The sequence below is a fragment of the Leptidea sinapis genome, chromosome Z (genome assembly GCF_905404315.1).
Source record: "Leptidea sinapis chromosome Z, ilLepSina1.1, whole genome shotgun sequence".
NCBI classification, from domain to species: domain Eukaryota; kingdom Metazoa; phylum Arthropoda; class Insecta; order Lepidoptera; family Pieridae; genus Leptidea; species Leptidea sinapis.
This window is the reverse complement of record NC_066312.1, coordinates 10235001-10257699: the sequence shown is the minus strand read 5'-3', so window position 1 is coordinate 10257699 and position 22699 is coordinate 10235001. Positions and strand designations below refer to the sequence as shown.

The 22699-nt window shown below is 34.7% G+C and overlaps 1 protein-coding gene across 1 annotated transcript; it reads right to left on the bottom strand.

The window, feature by feature from the left end:
• Window positions 1-18653: 18653 nt before the first annotated feature.
• LOC126979101 (macrophage migration inhibitory factor-like) lies at window positions 18654-19924 on the bottom strand. Its single transcript, XM_050828316.1, has 3 exons — window positions 19758-19924; window positions 18922-19097; window positions 18654-18843 (listed from the first exon to the last, which is right to left on the bottom strand). The coding sequence occupies exons 1-3, from the start codon at window positions 19863-19865 to the stop codon at window positions 18777-18779; spliced, it is 351 nt and encodes a 116-aa protein (XP_050684273.1). The 5' UTR covers window positions 19866-19924; the 3' UTR covers window positions 18654-18776.
• Window positions 19925-22699: the final 2775 nt, after the last annotated feature.

Sequence of the window (22699 nt, the reverse complement as noted above, 5' to 3'; positions counted from 1 at the left end):
GAAAGCTCCTTGAAAACCGCAAACTGTGGAGGACCGCCACACATCCAGATGGTGGGGATGATATCCTAACTTGTGGCGTGTCGTACGAAGGTTAAATTGTTTTTTAAATTAATAAAAAGTCTTCTTTCGTAGGCTTAGCTCGTGGCGTAGCCATGGGTCGCCCCTAATATGTGACCCTATCACAGTATTATTCAGTGAAATGAATGCTAGTGAGCAACAGGGATATTATATAACCTTAAGTCATGCTCTTTACATCAAGTTAGAATTTTACATCAAGTCTTGAACGCAATTATCTCACATCTGTTTACGTGCACTTTCACTTCTCGAAAAACAAGTTCACTTAACGTGGGTAAACAAACTTAGACGTAACAAACAACTACAGTTATTTTGTTCTCACTTGATATCATCGGACGTCTTGTATACAGTTCACGTGTCTAATTAACTATAGAAATGTCTTAAGAGTACATGCAGCGGAAATACATAGACCTTTATTACGTTTTATTATTTGTTTCACCCTTAGATAATATATACGTCTAGATAGAACCTCTTGCTGCTAGGCAACAGATGAAAACAGGCCAGGTTTATTACTTTAGTGCGCGTGTCAAGGTGTGCCTTACACTTGCGATTGGTGCATGCATTGCTGTACTGTTCACTTAATGGTAAGTGATAACCTCAGCCCATACTCTCTTGCAACACTAGAGGAATCACAAGAGCGTTGCTGAGCTTTAAAGCTTAGAATAATTGTAAGTATATTTTGAATTCTCAAACCAAAACACATTGGTACGTGGCGGGCGGGGATCGAAACGTGGTCTCGAGGTGAGAGTCAACGGTTCAATCTATTGCGACACCGATTCCTTTTAACCGACTTCAAAAAAGGATGAGGTTCTTAATTTGTCGGTTTGTTTTTATTTGTTTGTTACCTCAGAAGTTTCGTCCGGGTGAACCAATTTTGATAATTCTTTTTTTTTTAAAAGCCAGTGTCAGACAAGGTAGGTTTGTAACTACATACATAGTTATAGGTGAGATGTGCTTGAGTCGTACTCGTGAAGTGAGGAGGCGAGAGCGGGGCCGCGAGGGAGGACACTGATTCCAAAAATAACAATAATCGTTACTAGAATTAGATATATATATTATACAAAAATACGCAATTATTTAATATTTTTAATTGCAAATAATATCTATTGTTTTGGAATAGCTTTTAAGAAGTCGGTTATTTTTTGTTAAAATTATTTTAATCGTAATTTTAAGTCTGTCAGCGGGCTGTGTCTCATAAATCGCAATCGACAGCGATGATTTTGATTGAATTGATTGAAAACACTAAAAACCCTACGCAAATGGAAAATAAACAAATAATTTCGTATTAATTAATTATAATTTTTCAACTTAAAATTTAATTAATCTTTTTAAATAATAATTTAGTAAAAATGTATTTAAATTCACAGAATTTAGCGTAGGTCACAATCACGAACAAATAAAGATAGAATGAATATTTGTTTGTAGATATGACTCTACAGATTGCGCTATTCCTACGTGAATCAATTTTCTACTAGAAAAGAGGTTTTACATTTTGACTTTGACTAGGAGAAAAAAATAGGGGGTGGAGGAAGACCGTAACTTTAAAAGTAATTAATAAGTGATAATAATATTAAATTCAAACCAAAGTCACTGATATAGCCCAGTTGATTGCGAAACTGAAGTGGCTGTTGGGGCTGTAAAGTCCTCGAATATCCACCACGTACCGGAAGACGTAGTGTCGGTTGGCCCACAAAAAGATGGACCGAGATCTGGTCATTATCAAAAATATAGAATAATATAAAATTAAATTTTTTTAAACAATAATAAACGATTCCTACACAAAAACGCGATACTATTGAAACGTCCTTTTGCAAGCTTTACGATTTCGTCCTTAAGTATATATTACAACTGGTTTAGACATCTTAATATAAACAGCTGTGAAGAGAACAATAGACACGTTAAAAGTAATTTCATACAGAATTTAATATCAGCTGTCTGGTCAAGGTGGAAACAATTTTAATATAAAATGGCAGGAAGCTTAGATGAGAATTATTTTCTGAATGTATCACGTCTAATGAGTTCCTTCCATTATTTTAAACACATTGTCGTTTATTCTAAAGACTATATTAAGCATACAATACAAACTAGAATACGAGCCACAAGACAAGACGAGCAGGACGTTCAGCTGATGGTAATTGATACCCCCTGCCCATAATGACTTCAAAAATAATTCTAAAGGAATCAATTTTGAGAAAATAAATACCTTTTATGTCTTTTATGCCTCATTACAATGCAGTGCCGCTCAGGATTCTTGAAAAACACAAAAATTCTGAGCGGTACGGCAATTGCGCTCGTCACCTAGAGACATAAGATGTTAAGTCTCATATGCCATCACATCGAAACACGGTAATGTTAACACATTATTGCTTCACTAATTAAGAAATAGGTGCCGTTGGGTACCATCCATAATCTAGCTGACTTCCTGTGCAAAGGAGCCCCCCACTGGTGAATTGTATATTGGTATTTTTTAAGATAAAAGTTCTTTGAAAACGAAACTATGAACACTACTCTTTTGCTTGGTCCATATGTATTAAAGTAGAAACGAAAACTAGATATTGATGGTACATATGGCTCAACGACGAATTCCACACGACCTCATTCGATTTCTCGCCTTATTTTGTTATTAGTAATTGCTATTTCACTTTGAACTTATAGTAGAAGGTCGGTTAAATTTTGTACTAATTAGAATAAAGACTGAATGAATGTTTTCATACATAAGTTAACGGAAAAAGAGTGCGGGGACTTTATCGGCCGCTGACGTGATAGTGAAGTGCGCAGATTTTTTTTAAGTTGTTATTTTTATACTACATCTAGACTATATTTACAAAAAAATTAGCATAATTATAATGGTATGATATATATGTATAGTACACGTCGATATGAATTTGACTTGAAATAGAGTATATTCAAATTTAATAAGGACTCAGAAACGGCGTTTCCGTTGTATGATTCTTATTGTTTATTTATTTTGGAATATGTTGAAATATGTTTACTTTATTTGAAAAAAAATCTTTAAATAGTTTTATCATACATCAAACATTATACATGGTAAACAAGCAATCTCGCACATCAAGGTTGATCAAGGTCTAAGGATTCTTCTTAGACTTTCGGAATGAGTATCTCAAATTATTACTATGAAATCGTGTATATCTCAACTCCAAAGTCAATTCAGGCCTTAAGCACACCTTGATGTTGGAAAAATTAAACATTTTCCCGCAGTAGGCACTCACTTATGTAACTCGATTAGCGAGCTAGTCAAACCAACTCGTTGGTTGCAAGAAAGTGTTAGCTAGGAACAGGAAATAATTTACATTTTCACTAACATACTAATTACTCACATATCTTAGCCTTAACCGTGGGCCCTAATTAATTACACGACGTATCCATTTCCTGTAAACAAATTTCAAGAATATCATCAAATGGATCAATCTGGAAATATGTTCACGATGCATCCTTACACAAACAATAAATTCACTACTTTATTAGTACATATTGAAAAGTTAGATTAAGTAAATTAAGTGAAATATTTATGTTGACAATCCAAAAGCGCTTAGTTCATGCCTTTTTGACCTTGACTTTGAGCACGTGAATCTCAAATACTAATTCCGTAATGTCATTTATTAATTTGATAAAGGATCGGGTTAGCTACTAGCCTAAGATCCCACTGTTCGATTCTGCAGTTATGTGTTTTTTTTTGATAAATTTTACGTCTTACTTAATAAAATTGGTGGCAAGATGGACCGACGATCGAAATCGCCGGAATAGGTTGGATGAGGGCAGCCCAGGATCGATCATCATGGCGATCTTTGGAGGAGGCCTTTGTCCAGCAGTGTACGTCTTCGGGCTGAAATGATGATGATGATAATGAAGTAAAATTACATAAAAAAAACATATTGTTGCAATTTATATCAGATTATTAATAATACTAGAATTAATTATAGCCAATTTATTCTAGGCAAACTATCGCTAAAACACTGCATACTCCCTCAACGTTCATTTAGAATTAGTTTTATCAAAAATACACGTACCTGCAGAATCGAGCAGTGGGCTCTTGGACTATACACATGTGTAACCAAAACTAACGTTTTGGAAAATGAATGGAAAGAAAATATCTTTTGTTGGAATGTTTTAATATTTCCGCTTATTGTTGTCTGAGTTATATTACTGGCTTCTGTTTCCGCTTCTGTATGATTAAGTCGTTCTACCATCTTAATTACTTTTTTTATGGAAACGGAGGACAAACGAGGAGCAACGAGCAAAGGAGCTTACGGGTACGTCTCTATCAACACCAGAAGAATCACAGGAGCGTTGCTGGCATTTACTGTTGTACGTGGAAGAAAGGTCCTTGAAAACTGCACGGTGGAGGACCACCATACATCCAGATGGTGGGGAAGATATCGTAATTTGTATGGGCTTGTCGTGCGAAGGTCGAATTCGGTGAAACAGCAGGAATCAGGTGAAACAGCACTTCGGAACATTCCCCGTGATAAATACGGTTAAAGACGCACAATGAAGCGACGAGAGCATTGCAGAGAGCAATGAGTCTACGCAACGCCAAGTGATCCAGCCGTTCACAGAGCATCGAAAACAAAAACGTCTGTCGGGTCCACTAGTATATATAAGTTTACAGAAATTTTCTGTCATTTGCGACATTCGCTAATTTGTTTTTGATTTCTTCGCTCATTATTAGGACAGGCAAAGGGTTCGAGCCCATACAGCCATATTTGTTAATATTCAATAACAACATCATATTGATATGTGCTAATAATAATTTAACCTTCAATTTATTATTATCAATTATTTTATTTAATGAGTGAAAATTTTAAAATATGCGAATATTATTAAATTATAAATAAAATATAAAATGAAAATAATAATCTGTCAAATAAAATGGCGGAATGCCAGGAACATTTTACTCTTTCTTCTTATCGATATAAGAATAAAAGAGAAAATCAAGAACCTGATTATGACTTGACTGTAAAGTAAGTGTTTTTTTTTCTGATGAATAATAATTTCAAAACATAACATTAAAGCATTTTTTGTAAAATATATAAAATCTCAATTGATAAAATCATATTAATAAAGGCACTTTTTTTTTATTTTAGGTAGAGAAAATGCCAACTTTGCTCAAAGACGTAGTTATATCGTCAGCGTTTCCGAGAAAAAAATCTAACAATGATCCTAGCTCTTCAGTAATACGTGAGTGCTTAGTTGGTAACACCGCTTCATTTAAAGTATTCATAATTTAATATCTTGTATCTGTTAATTATTCCTAAAGTTAATTATTATTAAGTTTTACATCGATTGCGCATAAAGGTTATACACACATACTTATTTTGATGTTAACATGTTGGAGTTTGGATCAGACTATTTAAAACGTATTGCATGAACCATAACAAACATTCAGCACTACAAAAGAGTTGAAAATAGTTCGGCTGACTGAACATTTCGATGACTGAATTGAATAGTTCTGACACCAGTGCGAGTTGTCTAAAAGGATTTGTTTTTTGCACAAAGGAGTGGCGTAGACAAAAGGTTGATATGTCACAATATCAAATTTTTACAGAATCTATGAATAAATCTTTAAAATATAAATTACTTATTTAAGTGATCAATTTAGTTAATTTTTTTATTAACAGCCATCGCTACACAGATAAACGTCTTGTAAAAATGCATATAAGGAATTTATTTTCTCAAAATTGATTCCTTTAGAATTATTTTTGATTTCACTTGAAAGTTGAAACACTACCACCGCTTGGGCAACAGATGGCTCTTTGAGAGGGAAGAAACGGCGCAAGAAACTGACCCAGCATATCTTTTTTGCGCTCTTTTTAATAAAATATACATTACAGTAGTGTCATTGTTATTACTAAAAAATAATCATAATCTAGTCCGCGGCTGTCAAGCATTCAAACTCGCTAGAACATGAAACCATCTGGATAGCTCTAGCAAAGTAGCACGAAAAGTTATTATATACGCATCCTAAAACATTTAAATTAATTTCAGCGAGAACAATTATTAATTAATAAGTAAAGAAAACCCACATTTATCTATGGCTCCTATGCACAGGAAGCCGGCTAGATTATGGGTACCACAACGGCGCGCATATCTGCCGTGAAGCAGTAGTTAAACATTACTGAGTTTCTGGGCAAATAAGACTTAACATCTTATATGTCAAGGTGACGAGCGCAATTGTAGCGCCGCTCAGAATTTGTGGGTTTTTCAAGAATCCTGAACGGCACTGCATCAATTACCCACTCACTATCAATTACCATCAGCTGAACGTCAATACCATTGCATGCATACTCGTCTCGTCCCTTAATTTCATAAATAAATATAAATAATGCATTCTCATTCATTTTAGAAAACTGTACGGTCTTTTAGGGACTTTAAGGCAACCGCCCATGGACATCCGCAACATCAGGTGTCCAGAAATGCGTTATGTATGTTAAGTATGCTTTTTTCTTGAATGTCCCTAAGTCGTATCTATTCGGGAAAACTGCAGTCGGAATTGATTCCACAAAGTGTCTGTGCGAGGCAAGAAATTTCTTGAAAAAGGCGCGGTTGATTGGGTATTTTTGGGAAATCGTCTCAAATACGCGTCGATTATTGTATAATGGTTTGTTTCGAAGGTATAGGGTTAACTTTAGGTCCCCGTAATCGGATAATAGTTCTTCCAACATCGTCTGATCTGATTTCCTTGCTTAGTAAGGAATTAATAACATCACGCAAGTCGATATTCTCCATTTCACAGTTTCTTCCCGACTGACTTATTTCGTCGACAACAGCTCAACGACTTTTGACCTAGTTATGACAAAACCCAGTATTTATACCAATAATAAGTTGCTCAATTAGTGTCTAATTGAGCGACACTCCCACTAGTCACCTTCCTACCCATTCTGCGAACTTAAGCTTCCCCTCGTATATTATTTTAATACAAATGAATGGGGGGAAAAATTGTTCGTTTATTTGTATTGAAAAGGAGAACAAAGTAGCGTACGGGACACTACACACCTGATGTTAAGTGATCACCGCCGCCCACATTTTCTTGCAACACCACAGGAATTACAGGAGCGTTGCCGGTTGCTTAGAAGGTGTTTTTTAGGTCTTCAAAAAAATTCCTAGCAGCGTTGTAATACGTCGTAGGTATATTGTCAAAGCCGTGATATTACAATTTCACTAGTGATATTATAATTGCACGGTAGATTGTCAATCGACTCTATTTGTTACAATTTAACGACCTGTTTTTAGTAGTATAGACTATACACTATAGGGATATTGTAATAAATCTAGGCATATTACAAATGAAGTTAACAGTGTGAGACGTCAGCGTACTGATTGATCAACTTATTTCATACGGAATTTGGAAAACAATAAAAGTTAATATTGGAGCGTGTATGCAAATTTCCTTCTGAAATTATTGTTGAAATATTAGTGAACAAGGGCCGATTCGGTTGTGGCAGTCGCCGGTCGCTACCGCTGCACGCTACGCTAGGCTCATGCGTTGTGGTCTGTTGACCAAATGTTGACTGTTGTCTAAATTTGTTTTTGGGACCTACAGATGAACAAAGGCCGATTCGCTCAGATAACAATTAGTAGATTACACTAATGCATAACTTAAAAAATACTGACTATACAATAAATACAAAAAATAGACCGATCAAAGACGGCCTCATAAACTAACGACCAGTGAAATTTAAAAAAATATCAATGCCTTACCCGTGACATTACAATGTCACTAAAACCAAGACGTTAAATTGTAAGAAATGAAGTCGATTGAGAATCTACCGTGTAATTATAATATCACTAATGAAATCATAGTTTAAGCCCTTCAGTATTTTCTTACCTGTTTAAAAATTTCATTTTTTAAAGTTGTATTCCTATGTTTTATATTGTGTCTACGTGTTTGCATTGAAAATCTAATATATTAAATTCTCATGTCGCGGTGTTTGTAGTTAAACTCCTTCGAAACGGCTTGACCGATTCTCATGAAATTTTGAGTGCATATTGGGTAGTTCTGAGAATCGGACATCTAATTTTCATCCCCCTAAATGTTAAGGGTGGTCCACGCTAACGATTTGACGTTTTTTTTTTAAATTTGTTTGATTATGAGTCAGCATTAAAAAATACATACAACTTCAAAATTTCATTTATCTCTACGATCAACAGTTACTTTTGTATCGCGATTTTAATATCGGCAATACAACGTTTGCTGGGTCAGCTAGTAATTTATAAATAAATGAAGTTATAAGCACGATCATTAAAAAATTTTGTCACAACCTCTGTTGGATGTGTCATTAAAAAAAATTGTGTCCTTTCAAAAATAGCTGTTGGCCGATCCACGTTATACATCTTGGTGTTTTCCATTGTATTACATAAACAAAAACAAAGCATGTGAACCAGTATCTAAAAGTGAAAGTCCGGCTTTTGTTGTTCTCAAACTTAAGCCACAATAATTAAACTTTTACGAGAGCATATGGAATAATAATGATAAAATATTCAAAACAGGTTAGCATCTCAATATAACTTTTGTTGTTGATTTTATATTTATTTCTTACCAGTTGACCCGACAGACGTTGTTCTGTATATAATAAATAAAATAATGTTTTTATATGAATTTGTCAATAATATATCATAACATCAAGAATTACTTCGTAAAATATGCACCCTGCTGTCGTAATAAAATTGTTTCACAGCAGAACTGTCAAACCGTGCGTCAATAAATTCTCTCATAGCAATTATGTATGGACACATCAAAGGAAAAACAAATTTGTTGTTTTTATTTAATTTAGCAGCATTTTCCTATTTATTCACCTTTTAAACCTTCTCTGGACTTCCACAAATAATTCAAGAACAAAATTAGCGAAATCGGTCCAGCCGTTCTCGAGTTTTAGCGAGACTAACGAACAGCAATTCATTTTTATATATATAGATTGAGGGGACGAACAAGCAAGAGGCTCAAGTAATGGGAAGTGGGGGGAGGGGAAAGGGGGATTCAACCGCACATGGATATTCGCAATAGCAGGGGTCTAAGGAGGCGTCACCGGCCTTTAAGGCAAAGTATGCTCTAATCTTGAAGATCCCTAAGTCGTATCGGGAACACATCAGCCAATTGATTCCACAAAGTGCATGTGCGAGGCGAGATACGTCAACATATGAGATCATTTATGCGTCTAGATAGACTGTGACAGCTGTGAAAAAGGAGAGAAAAATAGAGGTTGACAGTTAACCTCTATTTTTCAATTTCATAACATTGGAATCGCGAGTGTAAGACGTAGCTTGTCACGCGCACTAAGTTAACAAACCTGACCTATTTTCATTGGTTATCTAGCCGCAAGAGGCTCTATCTAAAGTCTAAACGTTTTTAAACTATCTATGGTCAACATGATACGCATTTTTATGACCGGTGATGGAATTCTGCAGCTGGTATCAATCTGAACAACTCCACTGAGCTCTCTCCGTGGTATATGCGGTAGAGGATTCGGAGATAACCCAACTCTCAACCTTATCGTCAAGGACCGAGCCGATGTTTTCTTTTTAAATTACCTTGAACAGCCCTAGTGACCTTAATAAGGCTATCAACTATTTTAAGCAGAAATTTAAAAGTCTGGATTTACATTAATTAAGCTAAATCCAATAGGGCTCTTTACACTAACCTTATTAGGAAAGAAAGTTATTATTCGCAATAATTTAGTAAGTAGTTATTCGCAAAAAGTTAAGTTTTCCCGAATTCTTGGATTCCCCAAAAAAAAAACATGATAATAATAATATTTATAACCATTCTTAAGTTATACCTCTCAATACATGGTTTTAGGAATTCGTTTTCTAAAAATTACCTATAATAATATCATCGCATATCAGAGGTCCACCCCTTCTGTTTTCCAATGTTATTACTATTACAATTAACGATTAAAAGATTAGATAATTAAGTTACTTGCAGTGATTATAAAAAAAACGATGAAATAAAGCAATTTTTATTATTATTGTCATATGGCTTCATTTGTAAATTGCTATAATTAAGCAAATTATGCGCTTTGGATATTACATTTAGTTAAAGTACTAAGTGAATATACGGAACAGCGACATCTGTTTTGTTTGGCAGTTACTAAGGAGCAAAATGCCCCAAATATGGACCTTGTTGTTTCGAATTTTTGATTAGGTATTTAATCCATTGTGATAGAATACCTACTATGTGCAGCACACATTGCGCGTTGTATCTAGTTAGCAATATTAAAACGCTATTAAATAAATCTGTGATTAGATATCGATGGTGTTCATACTTTACATTGGTGTTTAATTGGTACTTAGTCTTACAGTGCCATGTACTCTGTGTACAGTGCTTTAGCACTACATCCGATCCGTACCCGTGAAAATACGGTCCGGTGAAGTCGTAGAACTATTTCTAAATTCGGTTGACGGAGGCCGGATCTAGTGCGTAAACTAACTACTTATTGAAGAACACCCGCAGATTACCTATGAGACAATTCGAGGACTATTGGGGATTGGTATGAGCGAAATTTTGAAAATTGCGTGGAATGGTGTTCACAGATGCTAATGAAGTACGACAACGGACATGCTCATGCTGTTTATGACATTGTCACAGGAGACGAGACGTGGATTTATTGTTTTGAACCCAAAAAAAATAGCAATCTTTTGAATGGATGTATGAGCATGAGAACAAGCCAACAAAAGTGAGGCAGGCGAGATACCTTGGTAAAAAAATTATCGCATTTTTTTCTCAGCTACGGGTCCCATCTGAATTCCACTTGAAGATCAAAAGAGTGTTAATGCCAAGTTGTAATCTACCATTTGTTTACCCAGGATCTTAAAAAAAGTTCGCGAAAGGCGACTAAAATACCGCGTTCTCCTACAAATGACAACGCTTTTTCACACACGGCCAATAAAACGAAGTCATTTTTAGCTTCCAACAAAGTACAACTGCTCCTGCACATAGCCCCGACCTAGCACCCTGTGATTACTGTATTTTCCCCAAAATCAAAGATTTGATGAGAGGTTTCACTTTTACCAATTCCGAAGAGGCAGAGATAGCGTTTAACCAGCAAGTAGAAAACATGCCGACAGATCTGTGATCCTCTTGTTTTAAAAAATGGTTCGATCGCATGAAAAACTGTTTAATATTACATATTAGGGTAGTATTTTGAACAGCAATAAACATAATATTTTGGTTATATAACATGTTGTTTTCTAAGTTACGCAAAACTTTTAGTGTGAGTGGGAGACTCACGTTTTTTATTATATTTTCTTTAACTAGTAAAACTTAATATGCGGTTTTTGTATAAAATGATAAACTACAAAATCTGCAAGCAACTGTGCAATATTAAGCAGGCAAATTGATTGTTATACGGCGAAGCGTAAAGCGGTAATGAGTTTCTAACATGAAGTTCCGTTCCTTTATTTAAATTGTTTGAAACAGCTAAAGTCAAAGCTGGATGTAATGAGGAATTGTTAATTTCAGTTGATGAATTTGATAAAAAGATTGGTAGCCGGTTAGGAAATGCAGTATCTTCTTTGATAACAAATCTTGATTCAATGCCAATAATTCATGTGTTCGATTCTTCTCCATTTCCAATATTCGTAAAAGCATTTGGAAACATACAGTTTGCTTGCATTATAATGTTATTCTTATATATAAAATTCGCGTGTCCCGGTGTTTGTTACCAAACTCCTCCGTAACGGTTTAACCGAGTAGGTCTGAGAATCGGCTAACATCTATTTTTCATACTCCTAAATGATAAGTTCCTTAAACTTAGGGATAAGGACGCACCCCTAAATATTTTTTATTTCTTTTGACAAATTATTTTATTATGATTCAACATTATAAAATACACACAACTTCAAATTTTAACCCATCTAAGATCATCACTTATTTTTGTATCGCGCTTTTTATATTATTCTGTTCCATCCACAGATCCGCAATAGAAAGTAAAAGATCGAATACAATAATTTTAGTGCGATAAATTTTATGTACGATATATTACCCCACAAATTTTAATTATAATGTTTTTTTATTTCTTTATCCATATAAAGAAATTGTATTGCCATCAATACAACGTTTGCTGGGTCAGGTTCAGTTCAGTTATTCATAAAATGACAAATCGCGTTTGTTTGCTTCTAATGTCGGTGTTGCACTGACTGGAGCAAATGGTCTCTTATAATTATAATATGAAGTACTGGTACATACCTATCGTCAGGTTAGCTATCGAAATTTCGTCCTTATGAATATAATCACAAAGATGGATACTTACGTATTATATAATATAATTTTGTTCGAAGTCCAACTAGAAACTTCAGGGAAATCAGCCGTTTTTGTGTATTATTTGTATATAATATAATATCCAGTAGGTGCTAAATTGAAAGTTACGTGAATCTAATATTTGTTTAGTCACTTCGACATGAAATCATGCTTGATTCATCATTTCTTATTCAATTTCTTCAATATTGCATAACGTTAAAAATTTCAGGTGCAAATGGGCTCGAAGTTAAGACAACAGGCCTTATTGCACCTTATCGTAGTGTATATATTCGTAGGCCTAATAATGACGTCATCTGCTTCTAGAGAATTTGGAATGATTTCATGATCAATTAATTTATTAATTAATTCATAAAAAAATCAAAATAAAATTTAAAAAAATCATATTGCCGTATCATATGCCGTATGATTAGTATGTTATAAGCCTACTAGAAGTTGAATTGGACGTGAATATCAGATATTTTGACAATTAAGTTGCGTTAGGTCGAATCCACATTAGAATAGAATATAACAATATTTATTTACCATTGCCAGTGACAAAACATAACATATTGCAACAACTCTTGGTAAACTTCATGAAGGTACATCAGTTTGCAAAGGGGTTTTGACATATAGGGGAGAAGAAAATAAAATGAAATCGGCGAGAAAAAGCGAAGGAGTAAAAGCGAAAGAATAAGTGTAGACATTTCATTTGCTTTTGTTCAATGTATGTGGACAAGGCTTTAAACTGGCCTGAAACAATTTAATCTTTTATTGTTATTATGTAAATCAGCTTTACTCACAATTAATCGGTGTTGGTTGGTACCGATTGCTTTCGGGTTTACAAAGATTTCTCTCAATACAACGAACAACAAAATACTGAGAAGAATTCAAAGCTACCCCCCCAATTCGTGGACGTGAACAAATACCTAATTTACGTTACATAATATGGAATTGTCTCGTGTTCTTGGTTTGAAATTATTCCAGCAGATGACTGTTATTAGAGTCAAAACATTAAAGTTGTAGACAATTAGTAGTCACTTATAGTGATGACCCGCTCGTCTCTCGTGTGTCATCTGGTTGTGAAATGTAAACAAACCAATTTGTTCAAAATGGCAATTGTTGATTTTCTTGGATTTTACCAATTTCCATCCGCAAGAGTTTGTTTTATAGCAAAACAACGACTGTATGGTCCGCTAGCATATAAACGAGTAAAAAATAAACGCCTGTTAAAAAATTAAGGCAAAATAGTAGTCAAACAACAACTTTGCTCTAAAATAGCGGAGGGTAGTGTGCTTAATCTATCGTCAAAAGAAGTGCCAGTTGAGGCTCAGAAAGGGCTGGTGCCCAGGTCTTAAGTTTGTGATTGGTCCATACAAAGTACTGTACTGATGTGCACCGAAGTACTTGGAACAGAAGCGGATATATGTATAATCATTCGTAAACATAAAAGTCCGAAACCAAATATCGTAGGCAGAAGTTGCAGGCACTATAGTTCTTACGCCAAAATCCTTGTGTTACCAGCAGATAAAGGCAACGCAACAATGACATTATATTCTAATTTTTTAAACTCTCGTGTCATGGTGTTAAACTTTGAACTCCTCTGAAACGGCTTGACCGATTCTCATGAAATTTTGAGCGCATATTGGGTAGGTCTGAGAATCGGACAAAACCTATTTTTCGTCCCACTAAATGTTAAGGGTGATCCACACGATTTATTTTTTATTTTTTTAAAAATTTGTTTGATTATGAGTCAGCATTAAAAATACATACAACTTCAAATTTTCACCCATCTACGATCAACAGTTACTTTTGTATCGCGATTTTAATATAGGCAATACAACGTCTGCTGGGTCAGCTAGTTATATTATATGCTTGGATCATTACTGTAGCTGTGTACGGAAATTGTTGATAATATTATGTACTTATATTTATTGTGTTTTAAATCTTTTTTGTCGAATTTACAAAATGTTACCACCTGGTTATCACTGAATGAGAGGTTTTTGATAATTACGAGGGGCGGTCAAAAAGTTCGCGGAATGGCGGGGTTGGCGGGGGTGAGGTCGCTCCTCCAGGTAGCCGCTACTTGAGTAACTCATAATTACTATATATGCCAATTTCTAGCCTAATTGGGTCATTAGCTTTCGAGTTACAAACGAGTGAACAAGTAAATCGGGAACAAACTAGCCACTATGGAGAAAATTGAACATCGCGCCGTCGTAAAGTTCCTCACCAAACAAGGAAAAACGCCTCAAACTATTTTGCAAGAGATGTTAGCTGTTTACGGAGACTCTGCTCCTGGTAAAACCATGATTTACAAATGGCACGGCCTTTTCAAGCAAGGAAGGGAGTCAATTGAAGATGATCCTCGACCTGGACGGCCCATTGAGGCCACTACGCCGGAAATCATTGAAAAAGTTGAAAAACTTGTATTGGAAGACGGAAGGTTGAAGAAGAAACAACTTGCAGCATCAGTTGGAGTATCAGAAACCACAATTTTAAATATTCTTCATCAACATCTTGGCATGAGTAAAGTGTGTTCAAGGTGGGTCCCGAGAATGCTCACGCCGCTGCAAAAACGTGAGCGCGTCAACTGTTCCCGCGAGTATTTGGACCGCTGTGGAGAAGTTAGGGAAGAAATTATGGCCCGAATTGTAACCGGTGATGAAACTTGGGTTCACCACTATGAGCCTGAGTCAAAGCAGGAGTCGATGCAGTGGCACAAAAAAGGCACACCACCCCCAAAAAAATTTAAAGTGTCGCAATCGGCCGGAAAGATCATGGCGACTATTTTTTGGGATACTGAAGGTATTCTTTTGATCGATTATAAAGAACGTGGTGTTTCTATAACGGGAGAGTACTACGCTTCCCTATTGGACCGATTAAAAGAAGCTATTAAAGAAAAAAGAAGAGGAAAACTGACAAAAGGTGTACTCCTTTTGCACGACAACGCGCCCGTTCACACGAGTCATGTTGCGACGGCTGCCATTCATCGATGCGGTTTTGAACAACTACGCCATCCACCCTACAGTCCAGACCTGGCCCCTAGCGATTTTTATTTATTCCCAAAGATGAAGAAAGAGCTGCGTGGAAAAAAATTTAGAGACGATGATGAAGTCAAGTCGGCGATTTCGGCGTATTTTGACGCCCAAGACAAAACCTATTTTTTCGACGGTATTAATAAGTTATATGCCAGATCCCAAAAATGTATTCGTGTTAAGGGGGAATATATTGAAAAGGAAAAATAACATAATGTATCATTTCATCTTTTTTCCCAGTCATTCCGCGAACTTTTTGACCTCCCCTCGTATTTAAGGTACTTCGGTTTTGTGGGAATTAAGTTGGTCTTTAACTTCTGTCACTAGCCGTGGGATAGATAGTGTTGATTCGTACATTAACTCGTAAAATGTTTAATCGATAACCATGATGGTGATAACATAATTTTTACACAAAAAGGAGATTTTTTACTCAAGCATTTCCTAAACACGTATTTATAGGCAATAAATATAACTAGGACTGGCAAAATAACATTGAATGGCGAAAATTATTTTCTGGATATGTGCCAGAACTTGGGGCACTTTTAAAATCTGTAACGTGCATCGATAAGGTGCTGCCTTTAATGTGTGGTGACGAGGTAAGAGATGGTCGTGCTGTAGCTGTTGCTAGATTGATCATGCATTTGCATTTCCAAAACCAACGACGATTGAAAATGTATGCAGTCGCCACTTTAGCTAGTAGAGCTAATATTCATTAGCAAAACTTTGCTGTAAAACCACGTAAGGCGTTATATTTTTTAAATATAAAATTTAACTCCAGAGACAGCCAGAGTCTTCTGACATACTTTTTTGCCTTATTCTTTGCATCGATAATGTTATTTTAATTTTGAAGACTACAAACTTTAGTTTTTGGTGGCTCTTAACAAGCTTACATCAATCGAAAACTTATAGAAAGATCTTATTACAAAAGTTTTATTTAAATCGTTATGAAGCATCACTCATACCAAATATGAATTGTCCTAGCGGTTTCGAGCTTTCAATTATTTTAAGTAAATAATATATTAACGGCAGTTTTTAATAATCTGTCTATCTTTAGTTTAACTTACTAGAGGTAGACAATACTATGGATAGATAAAGGTTAGAGATAGTCCGTGCTGTAGCTGTAGCTACATTGATCATGCATTTGCATTTCCAAAACCAACGACGATTGAAAATGTATGCAGTCGCCACTTTAGCTAGTAGAGCTAATATTCATTAGCAAAACTTTGCTGTAAAACCACGTAAGGCGTTATATTTTTTAAATATAAAATTCAACTCCAGTGATAGCCAGAGTCTTCCGACATACTTTTTTGCCTTATTCTTTATATCGATAATGTTATTTTAATTTTGAAGACTACAAACCTTAGTTTTTGGTGGCTCTTAACAAGCTTACATCAAACGAAAACTTATAGACAGATCTTATTACAAAAGTTTTATTTAAATCGGTATGAAGCATCACTCATACCAAATATGAAGCGGATTCGAGCTTTCAATTATTTTATGTTAATATAATAACGGCCGTTTTTAATAATCTACCTATCTTTAGTTTAACTTACTAGAGGTAGACAATACTATGGATAGATAAGATCTCGTCATTAAACGGTGACAGCGATGTATCCGTAAGTTAAACTAAGGATAGATAGGTTATTGAAAACGGCCGTTAATAAATAATTAATGGTATACCCATTTAAACAAAATTGTCACCTTTCATTATAAGTAGTGAGCATTGCACGATATTATGTAGATACACATTTCATCATGCTATACAGATATAGATAATGATGAGATAAATTGATATCATGCTTAACTTATATAAATTGCTGGTGTCGGCGTCGTGGAGTCAAACGTGACGATGGCTGGTCCATGCTTCATGATGTTAAATTGAAAGTTATCCTCTATTCCTATTTGTGTTTAGATATATTTTCATAGAGTTGACATAATGCCCAAACAAATAAAGGTATTATGTTTATTTTTAGTGTAAGTATTGATGATTGATAAGTATTGAGTGTTTATGTTGCAACAGTTCAAATAGATTCTGATAATAGTATATTACGCAACTAGGGAGGGAATCAGGCCATAATATATACCGCGTGCAAAATGCAATCTAAGTTGAAAGTTCAGAATTTATTGACGCATGCGTGACCACATTCTGAGGGTGGAGAATTGCCACTTTTCTCCCAGAAAAATGGTAAAAAAGTGACCTTCCCGCGGAGGTGTGATAAAAATAAGATGAAATGATAAGTCTTTATATACATTTAAAATAATATTGAATATTGTGGCATCAGTAGGCATACTTCAACGGCAATCCTGAAATGAAATGAAACTTGTTTATAGCGTCGAATACAGTATACATTATAGATCTTAAATCTATTGTAGTGTCTTCTATTCGGTTAATTTAAATTAGCATGCAAAAGTTTACTTAAAATTTCAAAAATCCTCAATCGTATAAAACTTGTCTTTGTCGATTAACAATTTAAACAGGAGTCCAATAAATCGTTTCTGTGGTAAGTTTTTTATTTCTAAAGGTAGATGATTAAATAACTGTATACACATTGCGTAGCTACTATTTAGTTATAATGTCGTTCTGGGATAGCGGCCATACCTAAACCAGTAGATATATCCGGTAATCTCGTGGAACGAGGATTCAGTTCAATGGCCCTTTTACATAAACGATTATTTTAGCTTAGATCAGGTCCTCTAATTGGTTCCTAGTCCAATATCTTAATGAATATAAATTACGTGACACGTTGTTTGTCCGCGATGGACTCCTATACGAATGAACGGATTTTTATAGGGTTTACTTCATGGAGTGCAGTTTGGTCCAACTTGAGAGATAGGATAGTTGTTATTTCGATTTGGGACCCATAATTATTATTATTTCCAATATTTGTTTTGTATGGACATATTTTCTATGAGAGAATTTAGTGACGCCCGGGTTGACAGTTCCGCTGTGAAACAATTTCATTATAACAACAAGACGCATACGTTATGAAATAATTCTAGATGTTATGAAAAATTATTGACAAATTTATAAAAAACAATGTTTTGTTTATTATTTATCAATGTACAGAACAACGTCTGTAGGGTCAGCTAGTATTATATAAAGTTCAACTGCAACTGGGTTATGTAAGGGTCAGTCTTCAGCTCTTATAAAGTATTCGTTTGTAGCTTGTGATCAGGTGAATAGTCTTACTGGAATGTTCACGATAACTACTTTTATAGAAATATATCAAAAGAAATATTTTTGTATTAGATTATAAGCCACCGTACAATAACAAAAAGAAAACCACTGATAATTTTGTAACACAAACTGTTTTGTTTATTTTGTTGATTTAAATTATAATAATATAACGTAAACGCAGTATGTTAAGAGATTTAAAATTTAGTTAATAGAAATCAATATATTTTATTACATGTTAAGCCAATGTTACACCTCCTTTTCCAATATTGTGACCTTCGAGATCGTAGAACGAGATAAAAAACCTGAAAATTGACAAAAGATTAACTAACAATGAGAGTTAGGGCACCAAATTTAATAAGCATTGCAAATCAAATGTTTACCTGTCAGGCTTGATACCGAGTTCTTTTTCTACAAAAGCAGTAACTTGTGTAACAAATATTTTATTTTCATTAGGTCCTAGGTGTCCAATGGACTCAATTGAGGCAACGGCTCCAGGAGCGCTCGCATCCCCTCCAAAAGATAAAATGCAGTCCCCAGACACGAGACATACAAACTTCTGTTTAAATGTAAACTTTGTTACTACATACTTCTGTCTTAAATAATTACAATTAACAGAACTTCAACACTTTTAAAAGACTTATAGGCTGAGATTTATAGAGCGTACTTAGACTTTACCGAGACTTTATTTACGTAAAATTTAGCTGTGTTTAAGTTTAGCGTAATCTTTAGTCGATAGACATCTGAAAATATGCTGAGCTTAAGCTAAGACAAGTTCGCGTTTTATCACACTCTGCTAACTTTCGCGTGAATAAAGTCTGAGCAAATTCTAAGTAAGCTCTATAGATCTCAGCATGTGCAGAAGCAATGTGTTGCACCATCGTATGCCCTTGCATAGATAAAAAGTGAAATATCAATTCACTATCGAATATTTATTTGAAACTTTTCACAGAGCGTTATTTAATATTTACAATAGCTATAACCAACGAATATTGGACGGTTACAGTTAACAGTTAAAGTTATGACGTTATCTTAAAATTGTCAAATGGTGCAATACATTTTATGCTTAACCGGTACTTTAACATGTTTTTATTGTTATTGTTAGTTGGTGTAAACAAGCTCGAATTAAAAAAAATACATTGAAAATGTCTCTATTTTTTATATCAAACACTATATATATTTTTTTCGAAAATAAATTGATAATCATTTACGTATTTACCTGCTCAGGTTTTCTTAAAACATCAGCCAACAACGGTGTTATTTTTTCAACGAAATCATTAGGAATTTTGATTTTAGGTATATTAGTGAACAGTCTAAAACACGGCATTATTACTACAAATAGTTGATGTATGTTCAACAAAATCGTTCTGAATAATGATAAGTGATGCTGATCGACAACTTATTATTGGTACTCAGTATCTTATCATTGCTCACGTAACATAAGTTTGATACTGTTATATGTGGTCTCTCTGAATGATTAAATAAAGTATGTTTCGTTGTTATCATGTTTCATTTACGCTGTCAGTATTATCGTCAAAACCTAAATACCATGATGATGGATACTACCGTTGAGATCTATAGATCGTATTTAGACATTGCTCAGCTTTACTTAAGTAAAACTGACATGAGTGTGACAAAACAAGAACTTAATCTAGGCTTACAGTCCCCGGTCAAGCGCATTCTTGAGGAGTACTCGATAGACTCAGATCTGCGGCATATGCTGTTAAAATGATTGGAGAGTACACGAATGTTGCGACCGCTAGATTAGTGTACTTCAGTTATTTTCACAGTATTATGATTTCGGTATTTTACTGTGGGATAATGCTGCTGACATTGATATATAGTGTTTACTATAACTATAGTACGAACAGCTCTCTTTTGCAGAGCTTGGTTATAGATAGTCTCTTAAAGAAAAATTTAAAGAAATAAATATTATGACTGTTCATTGTTAACATATTTGTGAAAATTTAATATACGTTCACAACACAATCGTCACCTCTTTGCTCTTAATATTGATTTTCATTGTTATAACACTAGAAATAAGGGATTGCTTGTAACTAATTGTAGTAGACTTCATAAGATACATAATAGCTTTAAGGGTAATTAATATGTATACACTTTTATAATAAAGTCCCAGCCACTGTTCGGGCAATTTCTATAAATAAATTTAACTGTTTATTAAAAAATGGCTCTGTCGGAAATCCTACTACTCCACCGCTGAATGTCTAAGTGATCGGACAGCCTAGGACTAGATTTTGATTGATTTATAGCGACAGACAGACTGTACAATATTGTATATTTTTATTGAAAAGAGCGCAAAAAAATAATGCTGGGAGAGTTTCTTCCGCCGCCGCTTCTCTCTCAGAGCGCCAGTTGTTTCCCAAGCGATAGTAGTATCTAGTATGAAAATGACATCAAAAATTATTCTAAAGGAATCAATTTTGAAAAAAATAAATGCTTTTATGCCTTTTACAATTTAATAAATGTTCGCATTTAGTTGGACATGTTTCATGACTCTTATTATAGTTTTAAACTAAAGATTTAAGAGCATTTAAGATTTTAGTTTATATTATTGTTATTAGTTATTTTAAATTGAAAGTCATTCAGTATTAATATTTTTAATAGTGTTTTGGCAAAGTTATATACACCGCAATTCTTGCAAATAACAAATACACTTACCCTGTATCTATACTCGTAAAACTAGTTTGTAAGGTTAATAATATGTGTAATGTGGTTGTACTTATGAAATAAATATACTTGGCTTTTGTATTGGGCTGTCTTAGCTTACACTCATCATAAATATAGCTGTCAAATGACTATAAAAACGAAATCAAAGATTATGCTTAGCTTCCACTCAGCTAAGTTTTACATAAGTTAAGTCAAAGCCTTCTAATTAATGAAATCCTGACAACATTTGTAATGAAAAAATAGTGATAATATATTGTGATAATTTGGCTTAACATTAAGGCAATCAATAAAAGTCGTATGTAACCGATTATATTACATTTGCAATCACAGTCATTAATTTAATTAATAAATGACTGTGTTATTTTAATTAATTTTACATTTGCGGTCCTCCGCAGTGCGGTTTTCAATGAGTTTTCTTCCACGTACTACTAAGTCGTGGAATGAACTGACATTACCTTGGTACCATCAAAAAAAGTGCGTGCACCTTCCTTAAAGGCTGGCAACGCTCCTGTGATTCCTCTGGTGTTGCAAAAGAATGTGTCCGGCGGTGATCACTTAACACCAGGTGCCCGTATGCCCGTTTGTCCTCCTTTTCCATAAAAAAGAAACAAAACAAAATACCACATCTTAGCAGGCAGTTTACGTTGACTTTATCAAATTGTAACATTGTATTTACTTTTTAAACTGTCAGAAAACTTTTTGTACTATTTAATCGTTTCCATTTCTAATTGCCCATAATCCCAAATACCACAGTGTCCGAAAACGACGGTTTTTAAGCTCGGAGTTTCCCTGCGAGATTGAATCATAAATGAGGAGATCCATAGGTGAACCAAATTCACCGACATAGCCCAGATACTTGTGAAGCTGACAGATGGCCGTTGGGGAAGTTATGTCCTCGAATGGAAACCACGTACCAGAAGACGTAATGAACGTAGGCTGTGGTCAAAATACGTTGGATGAGGGCGGCGCAGTACCGATCGTCATGGCGATTTTTGGGGATGGCCTTTGTCCAGCAGTGGACGTCTTCCGGCTGAAACGATGATGTGGCAATTTGACGCTAAAAGACATTTAGAAATCCTGATTTTCATACTATTTGATCCAGCTTGCGAAATATCAATTAAGGGTAAAAGTTGAGCAAAGGGATAATGTCAAAATTATAAATTAATTTAACATCCATACCTCGTTATTACGTTATTAATTGATGCAGCTATTTTGTTAAAACAAACAGTCAATCGGAGGTATAGACCCTTAATTAAACGCTTGCATTTGATTGAGGAGCTTTGAAATCGGTTGAGTGAACTAGTACCATCGTTTGCTCATTGAATTGTTGTAATCTAGCCCATTGGAGATGACTGATCTATTATTCAAATTCGGTTACCTTGTTCTCAAATGCAGCGCTCGAGATAAACAATAAATCACACCAGGCCGTCTATCGTGTAACTGATTTATAAGTATTATCTTATATAAAATGCT

Excerpts from the sequence above, each read along its gene's own strand:
- LOC126979101 (XM_050828316.1), bottom strand. The coding sequence starts at position 19,865 with ATGCCGTGTTTTAGACTGTTCACTAATATACCTAAAATCAAAATTCCT. Across the intron at positions 19,098-19,757 it reads TTTTAAGAAAACCTGAGCAG|AAGTTTGTATGTCTCGTGTC; the intron begins GTAAATACGTAA and ends ACATTTAAACAG. Across the intron at positions 18,844-18,921 it reads CTCGGTATCAAGCCTGACAG|GTTTTTTATCTCGTTCTACG; the intron begins GTAAACATTTGA and ends GTCAATTTTCAG.